The sequence below is a fragment of the Babylonia areolata genome, chromosome 3, assembly GCF_041734735.1.
Source record: "Babylonia areolata isolate BAREFJ2019XMU chromosome 3, ASM4173473v1, whole genome shotgun sequence".
In the NCBI taxonomy this organism is placed as follows: Eukaryota; Metazoa; Mollusca; class Gastropoda; order Neogastropoda; family Buccinidae; genus Babylonia; species Babylonia areolata.
Genome location: NC_134878.1, coordinates 10,510,640 through 10,536,306, shown reverse-complemented (window position 1 = coordinate 10,536,306; position 25,667 = coordinate 10,510,640). Strand labels below are relative to the sequence as shown.

The following is a 25,667-nucleotide window of genomic DNA, read 5'->3' as shown; positions in this document are numbered from 1 at the left end:
GGCAGAAGCTCCGCCTGAAGGAAGACCCGGATTAAAGTCTTCAGCTGACCAGTGTATCATCCACCAACAGACTTACAAATGGGATGAAAATGAGTCTCTGATTTCTCCAAATACATTCCAGTCATGGGAAACTTTGCTTGAAGCGGCTAAAATAAGGAATCATGTACCTGTGCTGGATGCTGCCAAGACGGTAGTTGGTATGGAAGTACCAAAAATAAAATGCCATAGGTACTGCAGAACTGTCTTCACTATGAAACATACTTTGAACAGCCTGAAAAGAAAAGCAGAGGAACCAGTTCAACCACGTGAGGAAGCTTCGCAGACAAAGCGGCAAAGTCGAGGACCATCTTCTACTTCGAGGGTTCTTCCAAAACAATGTATATTTTGTGAAAAGTCTTCGAAGTATTTGAAAAAATCCAGCACAAGAGAACAGTTAATACAGGCAAAAGAACTTCGTGTGGATAAAACACTACGTGACATTGCTGTGAAAAAAATGTGAAATGTGACACCAAAATAACTGCAGTGACAAACAGAGCTGAGGCACAATACCGTCGGACATGCTACAGATTATACACTAAAGAAACATGTAAAGACAGATTGCCAACTCAGAAAGAGGCTGATGAGGAAATGCCAGATGACAAAGAAAGGACGTATCAGAACGCAGAAGATGCATCGTATGCCTTGCTTTTCAAGCACATCAAAGAACTAATGGCACAGCCAGACGTCATTCCTCTAGTGTCTCTTACTGAGAAGTTGAAGATGTTCATGTCAGTGAATGGTATCAAAGACGTCAAAGATTCCACAACTAGACACATCCGTAGAAAGCTTGAGATTAGATTTAGTGAGGAGCTGTTTATGTTTCCAGATGAAAATGGAAAGATTTTAGTGATGCCAGTCACTCTCAGTCCCCACGAACTTGGCCGAATGTATCAGGCACTCAAAATACAGCTGGCCTTGTGGAAATCAGACAGCTCATCGATTGACAAAGTGTTGGATAAAGCATCTCTGCATCTTCGACAAGCAGTGAAAAATTCGCAGAACAAGTCACCATGGCCCATCAACCCCTCAGATTTGGACACAATGGAATCTGTTGGACCCGCTGATCTGAAACGCTTCCGTCTGGCACTCATTACTGGTGATCCAAACAACGAGAACACATCAACCAGGAATCGAATCCTCATCGACTCGTTTAACCAAGACATTGTGTTTGCTGTAAGTAATGGGCAACAGAAGACTCCAAAACACATCCTTTTGTAATATGGTCTGAAAAGTCTTACTTGAAACGTGTAGCTGATCAGAACGTTGAACAGGCTAGGACATGGAGTATCATATGAACAGCTTGAAGAGAACGACACAGCACTGTGTCTTCAAAAGATAGCAGATTCCATCAACAAGAGAGTGATTCTTCCCAGGAGCAATGTCACGTAATGTTTTATCCACACGAAGTTCTTTTGCCTGTATGAACTGTTCTCTTGTGTTGTAATTTTTCAAATACGTCGAAGACTTTTCACAAAATATACATTGTTTTGGAAGAACCCTCGAAGTAGAAGATGGTCCTCGACTTTGCCGCTTTGTCTGCGAAGCTTCCTCACGTGGTTGAACTGGTTCCTCTGCTTTTCTTTTCAGGCTGTTCAAAGTATGTTTCATAGTGAAGACAGTTCTGCAGTACCTATGGCATTTTATTTTTGGTACTTCCATACCAACTACCGTCTTGGCAGCATCCAGCACAGGTGCATGATTCCTTATTTCAGCCGCTTCAAGCAAAGTTGCCCATGATTGGAATGAATTTGGAGAAATCAGACTCATTTTCATATCACATTTGTAAGTCTGTTAGTGGATGATACACTGGTCAGCTGAAGACTTTAATCCGGGTCTTCCTTCAGGCGGAGCTTCTGCCATTATGGTACTGGATCCTTATCAATCAGAAGTACTTCTGGTGGTCAGTACTGCCCTCTGACGCCGTCTGAAACAGACACAAACACAGGAAAAATATAGATTTTACTTTCTTTATATTAATCCCTATATCATAAGAATATGTGATAATTTCACATATCAAATGATAAAAACAAGGGTTGCTGTTTGATTTACCTTTAATAGATTTAGGTCTTCAAGTATTGTCTCTGTTTTGCTCCTCCCCCAGTTTGCATGTGTGCCCATGGTCAAAATGCAATATCTTTTAATTTGACTTTCATCTATTTCTGCTCAAATTTTCTTTAGCGTGTTATTCTTCATCTGGTTGTTTAGCAGTTACCTGTATATTTACATCTACAACCATTTAGACAGAGCATTACACCGACTTGGACAAACTGGGCATTTTGTCGTGTTGTGTAATTTTTGATGAAACTCACAAAAGACATGATTTTTCCGAAACGATTAACATTTTTATAGTTTTATGAGAATAAAAGTTGTTCACACGTCCCTTACGCTTCGTTTTGCTTCTAAATATGTCTTCCTATATCTTACTAGGTAGCCTTTACAAAAGACGAAGTGCCGCATTTTGTGTGAATTTTGTCATGAAATCCTCAAAACGGCACTACATTTCATGAACAAAATAATATTTTGATATATGTATAAGAACAAAAGTTGTTTTGCGTGCTATTCTACATCTTCTTGTTGAGTAGTACTTTTTTCTTTGCAACCATTTAGGCAGAGCAGAACACAAACTGAAAATTTTGTCGTGTTGCGTAATCTTTGATGACACTCACAAAAGTGATTACTTTTCCAAAACGATCAACATTTTGATAGTGTTATGAGAATAAAAGTTGTTCACAAGTCCCATGCACTTCCTTTTGCTTCATAAAGTGTCTTCCTATATCTAACGATTTACCTTTGACAAAAGACGACATGCCGAATTTTGTGTGAATATGACATGAAATCCTCAAAACGCCACTGCATTTCACGAACAAATAATAATTTGATATACTTATAAGAACAAAAGTTGTTTAGCATGCTATTATACATCTTTTTTGTTCAATAATGGTTTTTCTATCTTCAATGGTTTAGGCTCTGGGAGTACAGAGCTTGATCACGGTGTGCGTTCTCGACGCGGTAGGGTGGGGTTAGAAATCACGTGATAACAGGCAGAAAGCTGCCACGTTCACAACATTATCATGATTTTCTGACATCTAGGAACAAAGACGATTCCAAAAATATATGATAACACTTGCCACTATGAGTGGTACCGATTAACCTTCTGGCTGATGGACTAAATCCTCAGTCGCAAATCTCGTTTGACCCTTTCGGCACAGGGGAGCTAATTTAGAAAAGTGTCTGCGAACACAATATATAGTTACTTCCCCTATGTTTTGCCCTTTTCGTCCGTTTTTTTCTTTCTTTCTTTCTTCTTTTTTTTCCCTTTGTTTTTATTCGTTCATTCATTCATTTGGTGAAATATCGAACAGCCAGCAGAATGGTACAAACAAACGTTTATGTTGTGCAACCGAGTGTTTGGAAAAGGGACAAAATAGTAAATTATTAATTCACACGAGTTCTTACTAGTGATGAATATTAAACAATACTAAAATAAACCAGTACGAATGGCTTAGATGAAAATCCTTGTTCAAGTGAAATTCTTTGTTCACCAATGTGGATAACATTTTCTTTTAAAAAATGTTTTCTTCGGTGTTTGTGTGTCTGGTCAGTAGTGAATGGTCAGTGTGGTGATTGGTCTGATGGTATAGATGATGTGCAAAGAAAAAAAAACCCAGAATTTAAAAACGAAATGAAGCACGGTGAAGTATCCCCTGGGAGTTTACATCAACACACCACCACCTCTCAGTCCCTCAGGCTTACCACTCCACTGAACGGTGAGGAGGAAGGTGGCAGAATGGTTAAGACGCTCAGCTGCCAATACAGAGAGTCCGTGAGGGTGTGGGTTCGAATCCCGCTCTCACCCTTTCTCCTAAGTTTGACTGGAAAATCAAACTGAGCGTCTAGTCTTTCGGATGAGACGATAAACCGAGGTCCCGTGTGCAGCACGCACTTGGCGCACTGAAAAAGAACCCATGGCAACGAGAGTGTTGTCCTCTGGCGAAATTACGTAAAATGAAATCCACTTTCATAGGTACACAAATATGTAAGCATGCACTCAAGGCCTGACTAAGCGCGTTGGGTTATGCTGCTGGTCAGGCATCTGCTCAACAGATGTGGTGTAGCGTGTATGGATTTGTCCGAATGCAGTGACGCCTCCTTGAGAAAGTGAAACTGAAACTGAAACTGAACGGTGATACCGCAAGAAACAGAGTGAACTGCCATGTACAGACTGACCTGGTGAGAATGGTAGTTTTGCACGGGCAGCTTGTGGTGTGGAGCTGGCTTTTTTGACTGGTGGCACTGTCCTGAGTCACCACTGTCCTTCCATCGCTCCGTTCTGCAGTCGGCACGTCTGTGGGGATCGGCCATGTCACTGGTGTCAGGGTGGCTGCTCTCTCTGACAGTACCAGTTCAAAGGTCTGCCCAACAGTATAAGACTGTAGCTATAATAAGAATAATAATAATAATAATAATAATAATGGATACTTATATAGCACACTATCCAGAAATCTGCTCTAGGTGCTTTACAAAAACGCTTTTGATAACATAAAACATTATATCTATGTTACATACACACACCAAAATGTGACCACACACACACACACACACACACACACACACACACACACACGCACCCACGCACGCACGCACGCACGCACACACACACACTGCATACATACATATTAACATGCATGTGTATCTAACAGCTACCCTAACACATACGCACACACAGGCAGGCACAAACTTACATAAACACACGCACACACGATACACATTCATATACATGCATGTAGTTGTGGACCTGCCACAATTGAACTTATTGCTGAGGGAAAAGGTGAGTTTTGAGACGAGATTTAAAAGATGCGAGGGAATCAGAATGACGGAGGTTATCAGGGAGCTTGTTCCACGTCTTTGGCGATTGAAAAGAAAACGATCTGTGTCCATAGGTCTTACTTCTGACGTGAGGTATCCTGAGAAGTCGAGTATCAGAAGAAGAACGGAGCTGGCGAGACGGGGTATAGATATGGATGAGTTCAGAAAGATACTTTGGGCCAGATCCGTTGACTGCGGAAAAGGTCAGAGTGGATAGCTTATAGTCTATTCGATCAGAAACAGGCAACCAGTGGAGAGACTGAAGGAGAGGAGAAACATGGTCAAATTTAGAAGCTCTGCAAATGAGTCTGGCAGCGTTATTCTGAATTCGTTGGAGTCTGTCTAACAGGTATTTGGGAAGGCCGGCCAAAAGAGAGTTGCATTATTAGTATTATTCTTAGAAATGAATCATTCTATGGGGCATCGTCTTCCACAGTGCACCTCAATGTACACACTCCTCACACAATTCATGCACTAACGCCCTCCCCCCCTCAAAAAAAAACAACAACAAACAAACCATTTGCACACAGCCTGTAACATTGCAAAGGTTATGCTTTGCAAAATAAATCTGTTATATACACAAGGAAAACCACACACACACACACACACACACACACACACACACACACACACACACGTATGCATGCATGCAAACAAAAAAGTTTAACTACTTAATATATTAAGTGGTGAAAACCGGATCCTCAAGAAACCCCTTTGTGTCTCCCAAGATGGCAATGCTGTGTATGAAATCTCACACACAATTAACTCGCCACATTGGAAGGGAAGTAACCGTAGTTCAGCACAGGGAAGAAGTTCTTTCCCTTTAATTGTCCTTGGTATCTTGCTTTATTGACTCACTTGTGTAAACAAAGTGAGTCTATGTTTTAACCCGGTGTTCGGTTGTCTGTGTGTGTGTGTGTGTGTCCGTGGTAAACTTTAACATTGACATTTTCTCTGCAAATACTTTGTCAGTTGACACCAAATTAGTCATAAACATAGGAAAAATTCAGTTCTTTCCAGTCATCTTGTTTAAAACAACATTGCACATCTGGGATGGGCACAAAAAATTAAAAAAAGAAGCCAAATTATATGCAAACTGCATTTACTGTTATATCTATATTTTTTTGTATTCTCTAAACTTGGCACTTTGATCTCATATTCTGACACAACAACAAGAGCAGTCATTATTATCATTTTTTGTTCAAACAGGAACTTCTTTTGCCAAGCATGGAATTTTTATTTATTTTGCAAACGTTTTGGTGCAGATAGTAAAAAAGAGAAATTACTCTGTAATTAATGCCAGGGGACTTAATTTATCACAAGTGAGTCTTGAAGGCCTTGCCTCTCTTGTTATATCTGGGGCTCAATTTCAGTTTAACGTTGCTGAGGAAGAATTTTAAAAAAAAAGGAAAAAAAAGAAAGGCCAGGCCAGATTATCAGTGATGGCACTGTTATGGACAAGCAAATTCTGTGTCTATTTCCTGTCAATAAGTCATTCATTTCGCTGGCCATGACAATAATTATGAACGTTTGGCTGTTAAGATTTTGGGTAATTACTGTATTGGTAATGCTGAACCACATTTCAAGTACTGAAAATACATAATCTGACCTAAAAACAACACTAAACTTTTATATATGATGAAAATGGACGTTTTCTCCTGACTGTGCATGTATATTGCTGAATGATCAAGTTCTGTCACTGACAGTTCATTGACACAAGTAAAAAAAAGGGGGGGAAAAACCCAAAAAACAAACCTTTCATTGCTGTAAACATTAAACGGATGTCTTAATTTGCAAATATACAAAATGACTGGCTACTTAAAATCAGATTCTAGATCCACAATCTGCATCAACCTGTCATGACTGTACAAAAGCCAATAACTACAGTTTATTTTAAAACCGAGCAGCACTGAAGATTATCTGGACATTATGCCAGTATGCTATGGCCTCCCAGTGTTGAAATTCAGAGCAAGAAATCATGTGCTACATGTATATCAAACTGATAATTACCTTTGTTTTCTTCATCTATTTATTTATTTTTAATCTAAAAAATGATAATAGTAATATATATATTTTTTTAAATGTCTTCTTTCTCCTTTTGTTTCTTTTCAGTTTCAGTTTCAGTAGCTCAAGGAGGCGTCACTGCGTTCGGACAAACCATATACGCTACACCACATCTGCCAAGCAGATGCCTGACCAGCAGTGTAACCCAACGCGCTTAGTCAGGCCTTGATAAAAAACAAACAAAAAAAAACAAAAAACAACAAAAAAAAACGGGGGAATAAATAATAGATAAGCTTACATAAATAAATAAATAAATGAATAATAATTATAATATAGAAAAAGGTAGTAGTAATAATAATAGTAATACTAATAAAATGATAAAAAATAAATTAAAATAAATAAATAAATAAATTAAAAAAATAAATAAATAAAAATAAAATAAATAAAAATAAAATAAAAATAAATAAAATTTGAAATATTTTCACTCTTCCCCTGTAAACATCATCAATCAATCGCTTTGTCTAAAAGAACAAATTTGCCTTCATGCTCATCTAATGAAAATAAAAAGGCTAAAACCTATTTTAAGAATAGTAATCTCCAATAACAGACATTCCATCATAAAAAAGTAAGATCATTCACATGAACATGGTATGACTGTATTGGGCGAGGGGGTGCAGGAGGGAGGGAAGGAAGGGCGGTGCACCATCACTCTCACCATCACCATAAATTTGTTATCACAGTGTGATGTGTACAATACGATACTAAAATACTTACAAATACATAAGTCAATGTCATTATTAAAAAAAAAAAAAAAAAATTTTTTAAGCTATTTCTAAAATGGACAGGTGAAAGTGGGAGGTACAAGATACGAACCAGGTGAGAAAGTGAGAAGGGGAGGGGAAAAAAAAAAAAATATATATATATATATATATGTATGGAAACGCAACACACACACACACACACACACACACACACCCCTAGGGCAACAATGCAAAAATGAGAAGTAAACAACAGTTCAAGACAACTTCACATAAAACTGCTAAATGAATAAATCACTTCACCTATGAAATCAAGGCATATAAAATCTACATGTAAATCACAGACATGCAAATACAAGCTACATCATGTAAATAACAAGACATTCAAATCACAATATGTGCTTGTAGTTCAATTAAATCAGTGCAAGAAGTGTTCAGAACATATGGCTGTGAGAACAAAAGATCTTTTAGATATATGTTCCTTGACAAGCGACATTTCATACTGATGACCACATGGAAGCATTTCAAAACAGGAATACAGGGGGTGAGAACAGTCATTTGTAATCTGAACAGCCTTAATTCTGGCTCCCTGCTTGTTGGTACAGATCCTCTAATTAAAGGAGAGTCATTTTGTTCCAGTGATTTTGCCACAATTTGAGCTAGCCATCCTGTTTTTCATACTGAGACTTCCATACCAAAGAATAATATTAAAGATTAGATTAAAACCTTTTCATATGTATATATATGTTCTGAAGTATATCGATAACATCAAATGCTCTAAGCTTCCTCAGCGTCGAGTGTGTACACACGTTAATGTACCTAAATATTCAAAACATGACAACACCCACATGCTCATTGTTTAGTGTCATGGGTACAAAACTTATCTGTCTTTCTTCTGTCTATTACTCATTCCTAAGTCTTACTGATTCATTTCTAAGTTGCTGTCTTTACACCATCCACTTAGAACGTGACAGAAATCTGAGTAAAATATGTGGCTGAAGTCATCTTTCAGAAGCCCCACCAGAGCCATATCATCTACATATTCATAAGAAGTGATGTAAATACAGTCTCACATCTCATAAGTATGCCAGCACAGACAGAAAACTGTGGGAGACAGGAACAACCTCTTCAGAGCTCCTGTGTTGAGCACTGTGACTATCTCATCCGACAGGCAGCCATTAACACGGACAGGCAGCAGAGCCATTAACATGGACAGGCAGCAGACTCTCCTTAAGAAAATCATGAATGATTGATGAATAAGAAATGAACTGCACCCTAGACAGACTACTACACAAATGCAATATTAGAAGGCGCATGTAAAAGCTTCATAACCTGGGTTGTCACTGCGCGACGACTGCTGTAGTGTCATGGGAAGTAACAATGCGTGTCTTATGGATGGGGATACCGGAAAGAGTGACTCCCCTTGCTCTGACACAACGGGAACTCACTCTCCCTGATGTTCCGATCCATGAGACATTCCTTGTTACTTCCCCTGATAAGGGGGCCAGAAAGAGCTGTGATAGGCACCACGGACATAAGTAGATCTATTATTAAAGTAGGTTTGTGGATCGGAACATGAAAAATGTGGATATCTGCATGGGGAGCACATCAGATCGATAAACTGAAAATCCATTAATGTACGTGTGAGCTTCCAATACAGCAAAATGTGTTCACAGTAAATGTTTGAAAATATTTCGGTGAAAGCCCTAAATTATATTCACCAAATCTACCGACAATATTTGTCCATGTATGGAACGATATTTCCATTAGTAGATGTTGTAACATTTTTCAGTGGATTTCCACGCTTAATTTTGTACCTTGTTTCACCCGACTAAACTGACGTGCCACCATCTTGCTATTTCCATTTTTCGTCCCACAAATCAGTCAGTGTAACCAATAGGTGCAATTATTTAGGATGCTAAAATAGATTTTCCCCAAAAAAAGTTTCTACATAATTAAGGCACTCCAATCCACATCTATAGTCCCTATATATATGGATCTACATCTATTAATTATTCCATGGTAAGCCTGCCTGTCGGTGTTGAAAGCTCCATATAAACATACATGCTATTATTATTATCATTATTATTATTATATATCGGTTGATATCGATTTTTTTTTTTATTGTTAGCGTACTGCATGATTATTATTATTGTCATTACTAGTTAGTATACACCGGTAGGGTAGCTGGAGCCGGCAGGACCGGCTGAGGAGGTAGCGGAGAAGAAACAAACTAAACTGAAAACACACACTTACAGATACCGTGGCATTCACATACACACACACTCTCGCTTTCGCGCAAAATACAAACACACTTTACATCTACTGGGCGCAGGCGCGAGAACTTAAGAAACATACCTTAATTCCGTGGGATATGTTCTGTGCACTTGACTTTGAAAATCCACATCAGCGCGAACACTTCATGATTCTGTTCCAACAGGCCCTCTTCAAATCATTTCAAACAGTCTGCCCGGTCGTGTGTGCATTCTTTCGACTCCACATAATGGGCTATGGGCAAACAGCGTGTCACAGTAGGCGGTAAAAGTGGCCCTGGGAGTTAGTTCTTGCATAAAATAATTTTCTGCACTTTTTAGAAACACACTGACACATATACATAGGTCCTTTTTGTTCAGACTCGGTGAAGACCATACAACTTGTCGAGTACACTTTGAATTTTCCACTCCACAATCACAAAACAAATAATTAACTTTTGTTTCTTTTCCATATCCAGAATATTGAGAATTCTATCTTGAGTTCGTTATTTCCTTTTTTTTTTTTTTTTTTTTTTGTATTGTCGCCTAAATTTGTTTCTTGTGCTGCACTGGCCGTAACCATTCCATTTTAAGCTGAAGTCCTCCTTGTGCACTGTGACTCCGCTTGATCCTTCCCAACTGCATGGTCTCTTTTCTCTGAGTTGAGTGAGTTTACTAACCTTTAACTCAGGACGGCCAGTCCTCTCTTCTCCTCTACACAGACCCCTGGGATGTCCAGTGGGTGTCTGAATGACCCAGCCTTTAGCTTCCATCGTCAGAATTGTGGTATTCTTTGTCAACATTCACCTCTTCAGTATAAGAGCCTTCCACTTGCTATATTCTGATGATGGTAATTGGGGTGAAACGCTGTTAACGTCGTCTCTTTCGCCGTTCGTATGGAGAGAGTTAACTGACGACGTGTTGCACGGGCAGATCGATTTTTTTTTAGTGTCAGTCGCCAGCCAGTGTATATACAACGTCAACTGAAGACCCAGCACCGAACACACTGACTCATTACTTTCACCAGGGCTTGTGCATGCGTGCGCGTGCGCGTGCGCGCGTTTGTGTGGTGTGTGTGTCAGCGTGTGTGTACGCGCGTGGCACTGAGACTGGGAAAATCTGTCCGAGCATTTTCAGTCTGCCCTGTCTCGTCAGTTGCTATACTTTCGTAAGTTGTCACGGACCTGAGTCCACTGGCTCTCTCAGCCTGTATGTCTCGTCTTTATCCGTTTCGTTGTACACTGCGATTTTAATGACCTGACTATATGACTGCATGACTAAATAACGTCTTTTATTTTATTAGTAATGTTTTTAATTAAGGCACAATTTGTAAGACTTTTGAGTGACACAAACAGGGTTTGTGCATAAATACTGTGTACTTGCGCGTCTGTTTGCATCTGTGTGTGTGTGTGTGCCGTGTGAATCTGTATCACTGCGGTGGGGTGAGGAGGTGGGGTGGGGTCTGTGTCGATATAAACGATGGAAAAAATGTGTCAGTACTCATGTGCGTGTATCTGTGGATGTGTGTGTGCCGGGGTCAGTGGTGTGGGGCCAGCCGTATACATGTGTGTGTGTGTGTGTGTGTGTGTGTGTGTGTGATTGAGCGATGGTAAAAATGTGTCAATGTGTGTGTGTGTGTGTGTGTTTCAGTGAGTGTGTGTAGTCGTTGTAATACTGAAGAATCTCTCGACCGATTTTGATCAAAACAACGTATTCCATTTCTGAGATCCAAGTTCATAACCATGTTTGGCACAAGAGTTCGCTTCATCGATACAGAACAAACGAAAACAGGCCATTCATTACCAGGAGGATGAAGTCAAGAAAATTGCGCTTTCACTGACGGGACCACGCTGTTTTATTCGAGACATTTCAAGTGAAAAGATTACACAGACATCTCAATTTAACTGAATATTCAAATGCAGCAGGAAATCAAGAGATCATGTATCAATCCATTTGCGAACACGGCGATTTACGGTTTATCCAGTTGAGTGATGATGTGTTACTTCCCTTGACCCATGTTGTTGCATTTGTGTGTGTGTGTGTTTGTTTATGAGTGTGAAAACACACTGTGTGTGTGTGTGTGTGTGTGTGTGTGTGTGTGTGTGTGTGTGTGTGTGTGTGTGTGTGTGTCGGGTGGGAGTGTGTGTGTGTGTGTGTGTGTGTGTGTGTGAGGTGTGTGTGTGTGTGTGTGTGTGTGTGTTTTGGTGTTGGTTTTTCCTTCATTTTCTCCCCTTTTTGATGGAAAAGTGACAGATTTTCCACCAAAAAGAGTAAGTTTTCATACCTGTTGCAGACAGGAAAGAAAACACCCACCCACCCCAAAAACAACAACAAACAACAATAAAAAATAAATTAATTAATTAAAAAAAGCATGGGTGATACTGTGGCAATGTGCTCTCTGTGTAGAGAGCAGCTGGAATTTCACACAGAAAAGTGTGTTGTGACAAGAAGCAATACAATACATGTAGTACAATACACAATGTATGTGATTAAAAACTCTAAGGAGAGTTCAGACCTGGTACTGTCCAGCTCTCCATAGAGTTTCTTACAGGGGAGCAATGACTGGATGACTTTGGAATTCTGAAAGAGTACAGAACTTAGAGACAAACAGTCTGACACACAAATCTGTTATCTCTCTCTCTCTCTCTCTCTCTCTCTCTCTATATATATATATATATATATATATATATATATATAAAGATTTTCACACATGCAAACCATACAAAAGCAACTATACATCAAACGTAAAAACACACACACACACACAGACACACAAAAAATGATGCAGAGATATTGCTGAGTGTTGGCCTAGAGGTAACCGATCCGCCTAGGAAGCGACAGAATATGAGCACACTGGTTCGAATCCAATAGTCACCAGTATTTTCTCCCCCTCCACTAGGCTTTGAGTGGTGGTCTGGATGCTAGTCATTCGGGTGAAACGATAAACTGAGGTCCCATGTGCACCATGCACTTAGCGCATGTAAAAGAACCCACGGGCACAAAAGGGTTGTCCCTTGCAAAATTCTACACAAAAATCCACAGGGAGAGCAATGAAGAAATTCATGTGAAACACTTAAAGCACACACACACACACACACACACACACACACACACACACTCATCATGCACACAACAAGAAACCACAGCCACGTTATTCCTTGTTCTCTTTAATAAATCTTGACCAACAAAACAAACGGCAAGTCTTCAACCGCAGTTTGTCACTGGACTCAACTTCAAAAACGCTTTCAGAACACTCTCCATTGTCCGTTCTCAAAGCAACGAAAGATCAGATGCACATTATTGTAGGATGCATAATGTGAATCACAAATTGTCGTATGAGGCATAAAAAGATAAACAAAACTTTTCAACATTATTCTTCTTTAACTGTTACCCTTATGAGGTTGTGAAATAATATTCACTGCCCTTGGAAGTAGCAAGGTGATGTTTCTGGAAGGATTTTAGGGGTGGGCAGAGGAGAATATCAAACGATGCTTTATTCTTTTTTAATACCTAGATTCTCAAAGTGTGTGAAACAGTGCATTCAATTCTTTTAAAGTTTGTTGCACAAGATACATACCAATAAGGGTGTCAGTTTGCTTCCCTGCCCTGTCCTTAACTCTGATGCCATCTCAGTTTTTATTGAAATGTGCACAAGCAAACTGTGTTAATGTTGGAGAGACCTTAAAACTGATAAAAAAAACAAACAAAATAAAATAATCAGCATACTGAGACTTGCCAACAGCTGTAAGGTCCATGCCATTTGATGCGCTAAATTATGTCACACGTTACCACTTCAAACTCTCTCTCCTCCTTCCCTCCTGCTCCCCCAGTTTGATAAACCATTGGCAAGCTAGTGGGAGGTAGACTAAAAAAATCTTGGTAAAAGTCGACTTACTTGGGATAAAAGAGGCGACGTATCAAGCCACAAGCTCTTCTTCAGGTAAATGAAATGAGTCAAGCTAACCTGAAAACAGAAACTGCTTTTACAACAGCAGTTTTCAACTGCAGGGGAGATTTCTTCGGGGGGGGGGCAGGGCTTGGGAGGGTGATGGCGGAGGGAGAGAAGGAACCACCCCTTTAATTTCTGTATCTCTGAAACCTTGAGGGCCACTTTTCCAGAGACTAATACATGAACAGGAACAAAAGCACAAACTTCAAATGAAATAATAAAAGAATGAAAACAATTAATGCCATTGCTCAATATCGGTCCGTTACATAGTCACTGTGACATCCGAGTGGTAAAGCACCTAGATATCCAACACAGTTTCACACATTTGATGCTGTGTTAATGATTAAAAAAAAATGTATACAAAAATTCCAACTAACCTTTTTTTAAAAAGCACAAAGAATCAAATATCCTTTCCACAGATACCTTCAAAATCAAACTCAAAGAAAAGACAATAAAATCATGTATATGTATCAATATGTAAATCAACATAATAATAAATGTAAAAAAAACCAAACCACTTTTAAGCACTAGAAGCAACAAGATTCTAAAAATCCAAACGAAACTGTACTTGGCATTCAGCTGAAGAATTCCTTTTCCATGAATGCCAAGCTCTTTGACTGGAGAACTCACATCACAAAGTGACATGCAGGAGCAAACGTCAAATTAATTCAGTCACTTGGCTTCACGTAATGAAGTGAAGCCGGAATTTTCTGTTTAAATATCTTCTGTGAAACTTCCCCATCACATTACAGTAAGTCTGCTGGAGTCTTCACTAGAAAAGATTGAAGGTAGAACAAACAGGCATTGATTGAGAAACACAACTGCACGTTAAAAACAACAACCCACTAATGGAAAGTATTGCACTAATCTGAATGTAAACATCAACAGTAACATTAAGTTTAAAATTTCCATCCTCACATTTGATAGATATTATACATCCAGGTAAGCTACACAGATCTTACTTGCGTGTAATACGCGCGCGCACACACACACACACACACACACACACACATATATATACCCTCTCTTTCTCAAGGCAGTTGCTGTCATCATACTCCAAACAAAGCATACAGCTTTGAACAAGAAAAGATAGACATGGAGATGTACAAAGCAGGAAATGTTAAGAAATTATAGATATATATATATATAGATATAAATTATATTCAGATTTATTGAGAGGTGAGAATGACGAGGTTGCACTGCACTGGACTATTAAAAACAAAACAACCACCAAGCTCAATGAATGCAATGCAGCAATGGTATGACATGAACATATTCCACGTGTGTACCCTTGATGGACAAAAGGAAATAATACAGCAATCTACTCACAGCAGAACCATCAACTGCAAATGTCTTCTTGAACAGAAATTCTGTTATTATTATTATCACCATAACATCACCAAGGAATGGATGTGAAAAACCGGTTCTTCTAATGCACACCTTCCAAACTAGTGATGCACCAATAATAACTGTGAGTAAAACTTGACCAAACAACAAGCATTGCATGTGTAACCTTGCTCAACGTGGCACACTTTGACCCGTCCAATATCTCCCATAGCCTTTGGCCAGTGCATGCATGAGCAATACATTGCAAGCAACCCCCACCCAGTACTTTATTTCTGATTTAGCATTCAACCTGAAGTCATGCATCTATTACAGAATGTTGTGTAAATATATTTCGAAGTTAAAAGTAACGTTTGGTACACCAGTTAAAAAGATTTTTAAAAAGTGAATATTGTCCTCAATTATTTTCAAAAATTGCTTTTAGAAATGAAGTCAGTTAACTGTCACAACACTGTTAAATGCTTTGGCTGCTGCATAACTCTGGAGCAAGTGGAATCCTGAAAATGATGAACTATGTTGCAGTAGAAGGGGAAAGGAGGGGACGAGGACAAATGTCAGACTGGCCTGGCCTGTCAAGCCTTGCTGCAGGAGTACAGTGGGTTGGTTTTCAATCTGAAATTCATTACTGCTCTCATTCTTTTTGTCTTTGGAGTCAGTTGCTTATTTCTTCTTCTTCTTTTAGTGAGTGGGCTTTTTCACCATGGAGGGAAGGGAGGAGTTCAAATGTATGATGGGTCAAAAAAGAACTGCTCAGGTGCCTATTGTTATTCTTTTTTCTTTCTTTCTTTCTTTCTTTTTTATCATTCACCTCCAAAATGACATGGAAGAAACAAAAGTGATGAAATATTTATATCATATAAAAACAAAAGCCCCCCGTCCCCCCCCCCCCCCTTCTCCAATTTTTTTTCTTACGAGAGACACTGACTTCTGTCATAGTGTAGAGAATAAAATCAAATCCACTTGTTCCTATATATCAATGTTTTCACTGTATGAATGAAAGCAATGTCACAGGGAACTGAAATAAGAAAAATACTGACAATGTTGAACTTGTTATGCACCAGTTGGTTTTCATAAGCAGTAAACGTTCTTCAAAAAAGACTGTAATCAATAACTGAAACCCTGAAAGCAATATCAGTCTTTACTGAAGAATAAATCCACAGTATGGATTCTGTGGCCATCTGGATTCCTGTGGTGGATAACTAGGTGTAGGTTAACCAAGTCATGTCTTCAAGAGAAATATCCAGGGTCAGAAGCAAGTCTGGGTATGGGTGGGTTGGTGAGCGGAGTATGCTGAAAATACCAAATTCCGTCTGGGTGTGGGTGGGTTGGTGAGCGGAGTATGCTGAAAATACCAAATTCCATCTGGGTATGGGTGGGTTGGTGAGCGGAGTATGCTGAAAATACCAAATTCCATCTGGGTATGGGTGGGTTGGTGAGCGGAGTATGCTGAAAATACCAAATTCCGTCTGGGTGTGGGTGGGTTGGTGAGCGGAGTATGCTGAAAATACCAAATTCCGTCTGGGTATGGGTGGGCTGGTGAGCGGAGTATGCTGAAAATACCAAATTCCACAACAACGGTTTTGAATGCCTCTGTACACAAACATATAGATGTCATCAAAGATGAGGAAAACTGGCAGCTCTGTTTGTTGTTGATTAAAAACATCTGTCATGGCGCTGACGTTCATGGCAGTGTTGCCTGCTGGTTGTGGTTGACTTACAACAGCTGGCCGGCAAACAGAAAGCTGAATAATTATTGATATGAACTGGACTGTGGATGACAGTTTTAAAGCCAGCAACAGCTGTGATGGCAATAAAGTGATTGATGTTAATCCTTGTTGCTGCCCCTTTCCACTGTGAGAGCACCCTCGCTTCAGCTTTTCCACTTTTAGCTCTTTAACCCCTTGGTAGCTGCTGACATGTATGCTGGTCAGCCAAGGGCTGTCACCTTGCTGAGACAAGACAAGAACTTACGTCAGGTTGTCAGCCACTGTTGGTTTTTTTGTTTGTTTGTTTGTACTTCTTCCTCTAGGGATCTCATTTCTTCCTTTCTATTCCTGTATCTGGCAGTCTTCCTATATTTTTGTTTCCTCTGAAGAACAGTCATGATCCTGGCCCGCAGAGAGCATCACTGATGAACATGTCTGTCTTTGACCATCTGACTTCATTAAATCTACCGACGAAATGTCTGGTGCTGTTATAACCCTGAGGGGTGGATGCTCACTGCCAAGAAGATGTGGAGGTGTGTGTCAAGGGTTAACATCCCCTTAAATCTTCGTCGAACTAAATATGTATACATATATATATACATATATATAAAAAACCCAACATGACCATTGTGTAGAATTGGGCACACCTAGCTGCTGGTTGCTAGCTCTGATCTACAAATGGTGAGGACAAGGGAAACATGGAGATTGCCAGAGTAAAGGCAAGATTGGTAATGAGAATGGAATATCTATTGATGGAGTAACAGGACCTTTTCCCACAGAATTCAGCCCACCGTAGTCCAGGAGTGCAGGATCAAAATGGGATCAAAACAAGCGATTGGAAATCCTCAGTTCCAAGGAAATGTGCCTTGCTTACAGATTCCTAGCTTCATTCAGTCATCAAGAACAAGTTCTGGAAGCACAGATGTGATTTCAATCATCAAGCGCAGGACGTAACAAGTCAAAGAATGTCACTTGCCTGTGACAACAGCAGCATTCTTCTACAGGGTCTTTTCAGAGTGGCACATATTGTTTGCATGTTTTTATACAGGGTTGCTTAGCGTCCATTTGCATGTCTTGTGGGTTAACAGAAATCCTTCTTCTTCTTCAAGCTGAGTCACCACAATTAATATGCTGATTCACTTGCAACTTTTACTTTCAGGGATGACTCTCAAACTAGAAGGCAAAATTGCACTGGTTCTGAGTGACGCAGCCTTTGGGGCTAGTTGGCCTTTAGGGACCATCCATATACCCAGTCCTTCTGCCTTCTTGGTCAAGAGAGTGAGGATATAACTTGGGCACAACACTCTCCACAATTATCAAATTCTCACCCAAAGAGTTTGGACAGCAGTGCCTCCCCTGCTGTTGTGTTGGTCCTCGTCAGACACGACAGTCTATCATACAATATAACCTATCCAAACCCAGCTGGACTCCACAGGGGAAAGTACTGCATGAACAGAACAAAGAATGCATGGACATCTTTGCTACAGACATTGCAATATCTTGATGTGAGGAGAAGGAGATTTAAATGAATGCTGTGGTCCAAGCAAATTATTTCTTTCCCAAAGTGGTCACACTTTCTTTTTCACTATTATTTTCGATTTTCCTTAAAAATTCAGATGTACAAACTGATTATCATGATTTATTCTAAGTGAGGAAAGGAATATGGCCTCCTATGAGAAAGGAGTGAACAGGTGTGAGCGCAGCGTTTGCACTCAACATGCAGACACTGCAAAAAGTCCATAATGGGAAGAAAAACCTTTAAATGCCATTGTCCATAAAAACTTCCTATTCCATAAAATTTCTTTGAAAAATCCAGTGACTAAACTGTCTCAAATATTTATGTGGTTTATCATTTTAACACATTTGCATATATACGCAAATCTGATTTCACATAATAAATACCAACATAAGAACATTCATATGAATGCATGGGGGAAAAAAATTGCCTAAGCTCAGTATGGTCACACCTGTCCATTCCCAAACTCCAGTGATAATCTAAATCATTTGCTGCAACATATGTTCTCTCATTCACGCATAGTCACTTGTGGTATGATAAAAAAAATACTGACTGGGTGGGGATGGCAGTGGTATTCAAAAGACCAACATGACAACTATGTAGCAAAGTCATCAAACTCAGTAAAGCTGGATTTTAAAATATGGTGGTTTTATTTTCTATAATACCCTGCTATGTTTGGATACTAGCAGCAATCTTTCTAAAAACTTCTTAACATTCATCACCTGCACAAACTCCAGATTCATTCCACTCCCTAAATGGAAGATACAGCTAGGAAGTCCAGGTGTTGAGCTATCGCACAACACACACTTCACACTTACACATGAGCATGGACACATGCCTGTGGTGAATCACCGATTGGTACCAACCAAACAGTATGCACTCCATAAAGTTAAAACTGCATGAATGTTCAGCACCAAATCCAACACAGGAAGAGCAACATTTACTAATGATTTTTTTTTTTAAATCAATTTTTAAAAAAGCTTTCTCATTATGACATGTTGAACCTATGGCTTGCTAAAAAGCCATACAATGATACATGCAACACTCCACACAATTCACAGCACTTCTGATGATCATGTCTATGAAAACTGTTCCCAACTATCTGCATTGAAGCAGACATGGGTAAAACTATTCAAATTTTACAAAATAAAATCTATCTGATAAAAACAACTTTCAATTATAACTGTATGTCAAAACAGACAACCAAAAGCACCCATAGCTGAAGCATAGAAAAAAAAAAGAAGAAAAAAAAAAAGCCAACAGCACCCCATTAGCTAACTGTTCCAAGTACACTGACAGTCGATCATGGATGGTAGCTTGTGATGTGAGCTGCCAAGCATGTCATCATTATGATGGATCCTGTATTGTAATGCTGTTCAACTGCCAGGAGCAGTCTGATCAATGGGAGAAAGTTCCCTTCAGAATTCCCCACCACACCTCACCTTCCTTATCTCTCTGGCCTTCCCCCCCCACAGTGCTACACGCTGGAGGGTATTTAACCTGCATCTTACATTGACAGAAACCATAATCCTTCACCATTTCAAAATGTTAAGACAAAAATCTTTTTTTTTTTTTTAGAAAGCTTATGATGGAAATGAAACATGTTTAGTTACGGTGATAAAAGACACTTCTGAACATGAAGAAGAAGAATACAAAATGAGAGAGAAAGGTCCCAACAGGCAGGCTCCATCTGGTTTTGGAGATTCTGGACACAAATCACAAACCGCCTGAGGATGGACCTGGAAGCTGCAGAGACGAAGAGGAGAAGAAGAAGACAAATCGTAGAATGCAACATGATGTGAGCCAAGGATTTGTCTCTGCTGATGGCGATGATAAAAGCCAGACTTGACCTGTGTGCTGCAAGCCTCGGTGAGAACCTGAACAACAGCTGATGACGAGGGCCATGTCCCCACTGGCAGGGGAAAGGTGAGCACCAGCCACAGACTCCACAGCACCAGGCCACAAGCACTCTTCCCTAGGACACACTGCAGTACACTGCTTCCTTGGCTGGTGCTGGTGAGGCCCCAGCATGGCAGGTGCCCTTCGCTTGGATTCCGAGAGCTCCCAGGTTCACAACTCACTGGAAAGATCTGTCTTAATTAATATCCTGGCACTAGTTATTCCTGAAATCACTCACTACCAGTACATCTCAGGAAAATGTTGAATGGGTAAAATTTTTAAATGAAGGCTGATCATTGAAAATGTGTGCCTGATAAAAGATTTTCACATCCTTTGCTGCATGGAAATCAAATCTTAAAACTTTTTTTGTATTGTTTGCACAGATGATGATGATGATGATGGTGGATCTGGAGCAGAATGACAAACTGTAAGGTTGTTGAGGGCAGGAAGATGGTGTCAATGAGAGGGAAAGGGAAGACCTATTCAAGACACAGGGTTTGAAGTGCTACACATGTACTGAAATCCTTCCCACTGCAGGCTGCTTCCTTCAAAACCTTTGTCCAGAAAAAAAATAAAAAAGAAGAAAGAAATGGAATGGTCCTCCCAGTGCATGGAGAAGTCTAGAAAGCCCTTACACTGACTCCCAAACACCACCTGTTGTTCCTCAGTGGAAGGTGCCACTCCAGTCAATCAATCAATCAATCAATCAATCACAATGGTTGCTGTGTAAGAAGATGACGAAGGGAACAACAAGAAGAAAGAAGTCCCAGACGAAGACGGATGGAACACTTACGTACACACACATGCCAAAAAAAAAAAAAAGAAAAAAAAAAAAAAAAAAAAGCGCACACCGCCACACAAATGGACCGGTTCCTCCCCCCATCAGCTACATCAACAGACAACACTTGGGTCGCCGCTTGGCTTTGTCTTTGTCCTGCTGCTCAGCGTCACTGTCGGTCATGGGCACCACCGTCGTGCTTCCGTCTACCGCTGCCAGAGGGGAACCCGAACCCGAACCCGAACCCTCAATCTCCAACCGCACCTTTTCTGGGGAGGACGCATCCGACGTCATCACCGCCACCCCCGCATCCCCAGCCTTGCCGTTCTCCCTGGGCTGGGAGGAGGAGGAGGGGGGTGGGGATGGTTGTGGGGGTGCCGCAGCCTCCACCTGAGTGACGGTTCCGGCACACATCCTATCCTCCACCACGGGGGACCGGTGGCTGGCGTTGGCCAACAACATGCCGTCCGCCTCATCGCTGCTGTGCTGGGCATCCGTAGGGAGGAGGGGGTCAGGGCAGGCTCCTCCTCCTTGCTGCTGCAACAGCAGCTGCTGTTGCTGCTCTTGTGCCTCCTGGAGCAGCTTCTCCTGCTCCTGCTGCAGGTAGAACTTGTCGCGCACGATGGTGGCCTTCTTCAGCAGCTCCTCCGCCTCCTTGCTCAGGTCCCCGCCTGGCAGGAAGGGGTTGTCCCGGCTCTCCAGGCTGAAATTACAACACACAGGTCAACAGATCGTTGGGTCATTCATTGTCAACAAGGCTGAAAACAGAGGTCAACAAATCGTGAGGTCACTGTCAACAAAGCAGAAACAACAGAGGTCAAGAGATTGTGGAATCATTGTCGACAAGGCTGAAAACAACACACAGGTTGACAGATCGTTGGGTCGTTGTCAACAAGGCTGAAACAATACACACACACAGGTTAACATTAACAGATCGTTCGTCAACAAAGCTGAAACAACACACAGGTCAATAGATCATTGTCAACAAGGCAGAAACAACAACACACAGGTCAACAGATCGTGGGGTCATTGTCAACAAGGCTGAAAACAACACACAGGTCAATAGGTCATTAACAAGGCAGAAACAACAACACACAGGACAACAGATTGTGGGGTCATTGTCAACAAGGCTGAAACAACACACAGGTCAATAGATCATTGTCAACAAGGCAGAAACAACAACACACAGGTCAACAGATTGTGGGGTCATTGTCAACAAGGCTGAAAACAACACACAGGTCAACAGATTGTGGGGTCATTGTCAACAAGGCTGAACACAACAACACACAGGTCAACAGATTGTGGGGTCATTGTCAACAAGGCTCCCAAGTCTATATGTGTATGTGTGTGTGTACATTTTCCATTTGTTTTTCTTTCTGTGTACATTTTCCATTTGTTTTTCTTTCACGCGCGTGTGTTGGGGGGAAGATGTACACATAAGCAGTTCTCCAAGACTATATTATATAGTCCAGACTCGCCTCCTCAGCAGAATTTCATTATTTTTCATCTCTTCTCTGTATGTTTTGTAAAAACAACAACTGATGAGCTGGTACACGTTTCCTTTCCATCATGTACTCTAAAGGTTGTTCAATTAATTACTGCGCTTCATCCGGCACACATTTTCTTTTCACCCCCCCCCCCCCACACACACACACACACACACACTGTGGCTTTCCCCTGGGAAATTCTGTGAGAGGAGAGAGAGACAGAAAGCAAGTCAGAGAGAGAGAGAGAGCGAGCCAGGATAGCTGGTACAAATTCCCTCCTACACGAGCAGAACTATGCCGAGGAAGGGAAACACACTCTATAATTAATCAGACTGCTGGGGGAAAAAAAAACCGCGAAAGATCCATTCCACCATCCACCCCACTCACCCCTAATTCTTCACCAGACATGCAAGTTCTTTGTAGCTCCAAGGTGTGTGTGTGTGTGTGTGTGTGTGTATATATACCTTTCCTTCCCCCCACCCCCCTCCACCAATTTGTCCGGCCAAAGCTTTCACCGTTCTGTCTCCCCTCACCACCACCACCCATCCTTCACATGCCAACCAACACCTGCACGCTCTGCACGTGCACGGGTGCATCCCTCCCCCTTCCTCCCCCCTCTCAATCCAACACCCACCCACCCACCCATCCACCCCTCCCCCTCCTTCAACACTGTCAGCTGCACTTTTCCACACCATCGCAAACCACTCGCACACCCCGCGAGCCTGGCATTCTTAATTCTCTCTGGTGAAGGATGGCACGGAAGGAAGCCTCTCGTTCAATGGAGGAAAGTAAAGCCCCTAAAGGCTTCTGAATCTTCTTCTTCTTTGGTCTCAGCAACGTCAGTGAAATCTTAAACCGCCGTCAGCTTGACTTCCTTTCAGTTAGGCCTACGTGCCTCCATAATAAATCAATCCTTGGCCCCGGAAACGTCAAGTTGGTTTGTTCGGTCGGTCGGTGCGAAGGCCCGTGGACAGACGGTATGGAAGTCTTCAGTCGAAGCTGCGCGCCGCCGGCCTCCAAAACTGAAGGGAGAAACCAGCTCACGGTATCCAGGCTAAGTGACCGCTTTCATCCACGACTTTTGATCCAAAATTCCAAGCTTGATTCTCACCAATGGAGGGTCCGTTTCGCCTATCTATTCCCGTTTGCCCTACTCCAGTTTGACAGTGCATCGGCCACACTACATGACGAGAGAGTGTTGGAGTCAAAAGTCCTGTTTTAGCACACAATGTTCAGGAACCTATTTTACCGGCAATTTTTGTTGCCATGTATGAAACGATATTTTCATGAGTAGATGTTGCAACCCATTTTCAGTGGATTTCGACTATTTTGTACCTAATTTTACTCAATTTTGATGTGGATTCAGTCACTAATTCACATGCAACCATCTTGCTTTTACCGTTTTTTGGTCCCATAATCCATGAAAATGTAACCACTAGAGTTTTGACTCTGTCTTGCCCCCCCTCCCCCCCCTCACTCTCTCAAACAAACAACCCAATCAAGAAATCAGTTGTTTTTTCAACGCATGTTTTAGCCTATCATGTAACATATCCTACACACGCACACGCGCGCGCGCACACACACACACACACACACACACAGAGCAACTGAGTGGGCCTGCACAGGTGAAATGGAAATAGGTAAATCGGGATGACGTATTCATTGATAGGTGATTTGGGAATAGGCAAATCGGGATGACGTATTCACCGATAGGTGATTTGGGAATAGGCAAATCGGGATGACGTATTCACTGATAGGTGATTTGGAATAGGCAAATCGGGATGACACTTTACCAACATCCACGCCGTCACACCCCAGCCCCCACCCCCCTTCCCCCCCCAACCCCCCTCCGCCCCAGGTGTCAGTTGCATTGCCTGGTTCTAACTTTTTGACAGCTACACGTGACTATTAATGCCTACGTTGACCGAACTACGCCATTGGTCAGTTCCATACTACACACAGTTAGTAGCGGGTTACGACCATACCAGGCTCTCCCGTCCGAGCAATGCAGCTGGCTCAATGTGAGAAAACTGAGGCTGGATGACTGCCGCCTGCCGAGTTCAGTAGATCCACCCTCCGCACGCGTGCCACCCTTTCCAACCCCCTTGCCCCCCTCCCTTCCCCCCCTCCCCTCCCACACACACCTTTCATGTGCATCCTCCCACTGAGCTGAATAGGAGTACTATTGAGCTTGATGCATCCTCCCCACTGAGGTATATATATACCTACATGTCTGACCCTCCCCACTGAGGTATATATATACCTACATGTCTGACCCTCCCCACTGAGGTATATATATACCTACTTGTCTGACCCTCCCCACTGAGGTATATATATATACCTACTTGTCTGACCCTCCCCACTGAGGTATATATATATATATACCTACATGTCTGACCCTCCCCACTGAGGTATATATATATACCTACATGTCTGACCCTCCCCACTGAGGTATATATATATACCTACCTGTCTGACCCTCCCCACTGAGGTATATATACATACCTACATGTCTGACCCTCCCCACTGAGGTATATATATATACCTACATGTCTGACCCTCCCCAATGAGGTATATATATACCCTCCCTCCCAGTTTCGCACGTGCACTTTGTTTACCATTCAGGCAGTCGTCAGCATCACTGAGTAAGATTATCCGGGGGGGAAAAAAGAAAAAAAGAACAAAAATGGAGTGGTTAAATTTGGGATTCCGTTCGGACCCCCCTGCCTTCACGTGATTTCCAGGTACAGATCACCAGGTAAGAAAAAATCAGGCCACGAAGGGTGTCTGCCGGTTCTAACCCATCCACAACATCTTTTGGTTTAAATAATCTTTAATTATTCAACAATACACATGATTACAATGCAATGAATGACAAATGAGCATCAACAAGCTTAAAGCTTATACTGTGCTCACAACGTTGCACTTCAATTTTATCATGACGGCTGATGAACCATTATTATCAATTGTATCAAATAACATTCATAAACAGTAAGTAATGAAATAACGAGATAAAACAAATAAACAAACAGTACATAATACAGTAAAATGATGCTAATATCAACATCT

General features: G+C 41.3%; 2 protein-coding genes across 4 annotated transcripts in view; both read right to left on the bottom strand.

Annotated features, from left to right (window-relative positions):
• Window positions 1–4,437, bottom strand: part of LOC143279716 (uncharacterized) — a 28,607-nt gene extending 24,170 nt beyond the window's left edge. Inside the window, exon 1 of the mRNA XM_076583829.1 lies at window positions 4,267–4,437. The gene's annotated coding sequence lies outside the window, so the exon portion shown is untranslated. The remainder of the gene's footprint in view (window positions 1–4,266) is intronic.
• Window positions 4,438–12,696: 8,259 nt separating this feature from the next.
• Window positions 12,697–25,667, bottom strand: part of LOC143279714 (uncharacterized) — a 156,617-nt gene continuing 143,646 nt past the window's right edge. For all 3 annotated transcript variants that reach the window (XM_076583824.1, XM_076583827.1, XM_076583826.1), the window contains one exon: window positions 12,697–21,814. In XM_076583824.1, coding sequence (XP_076439939.1) covers window positions 21,220–21,814 — 595 coding nt within the window. In that variant the 3' untranslated portion in view covers window positions 12,697–21,219. The remainder of the gene's footprint in view (window positions 21,815–25,667) is intronic.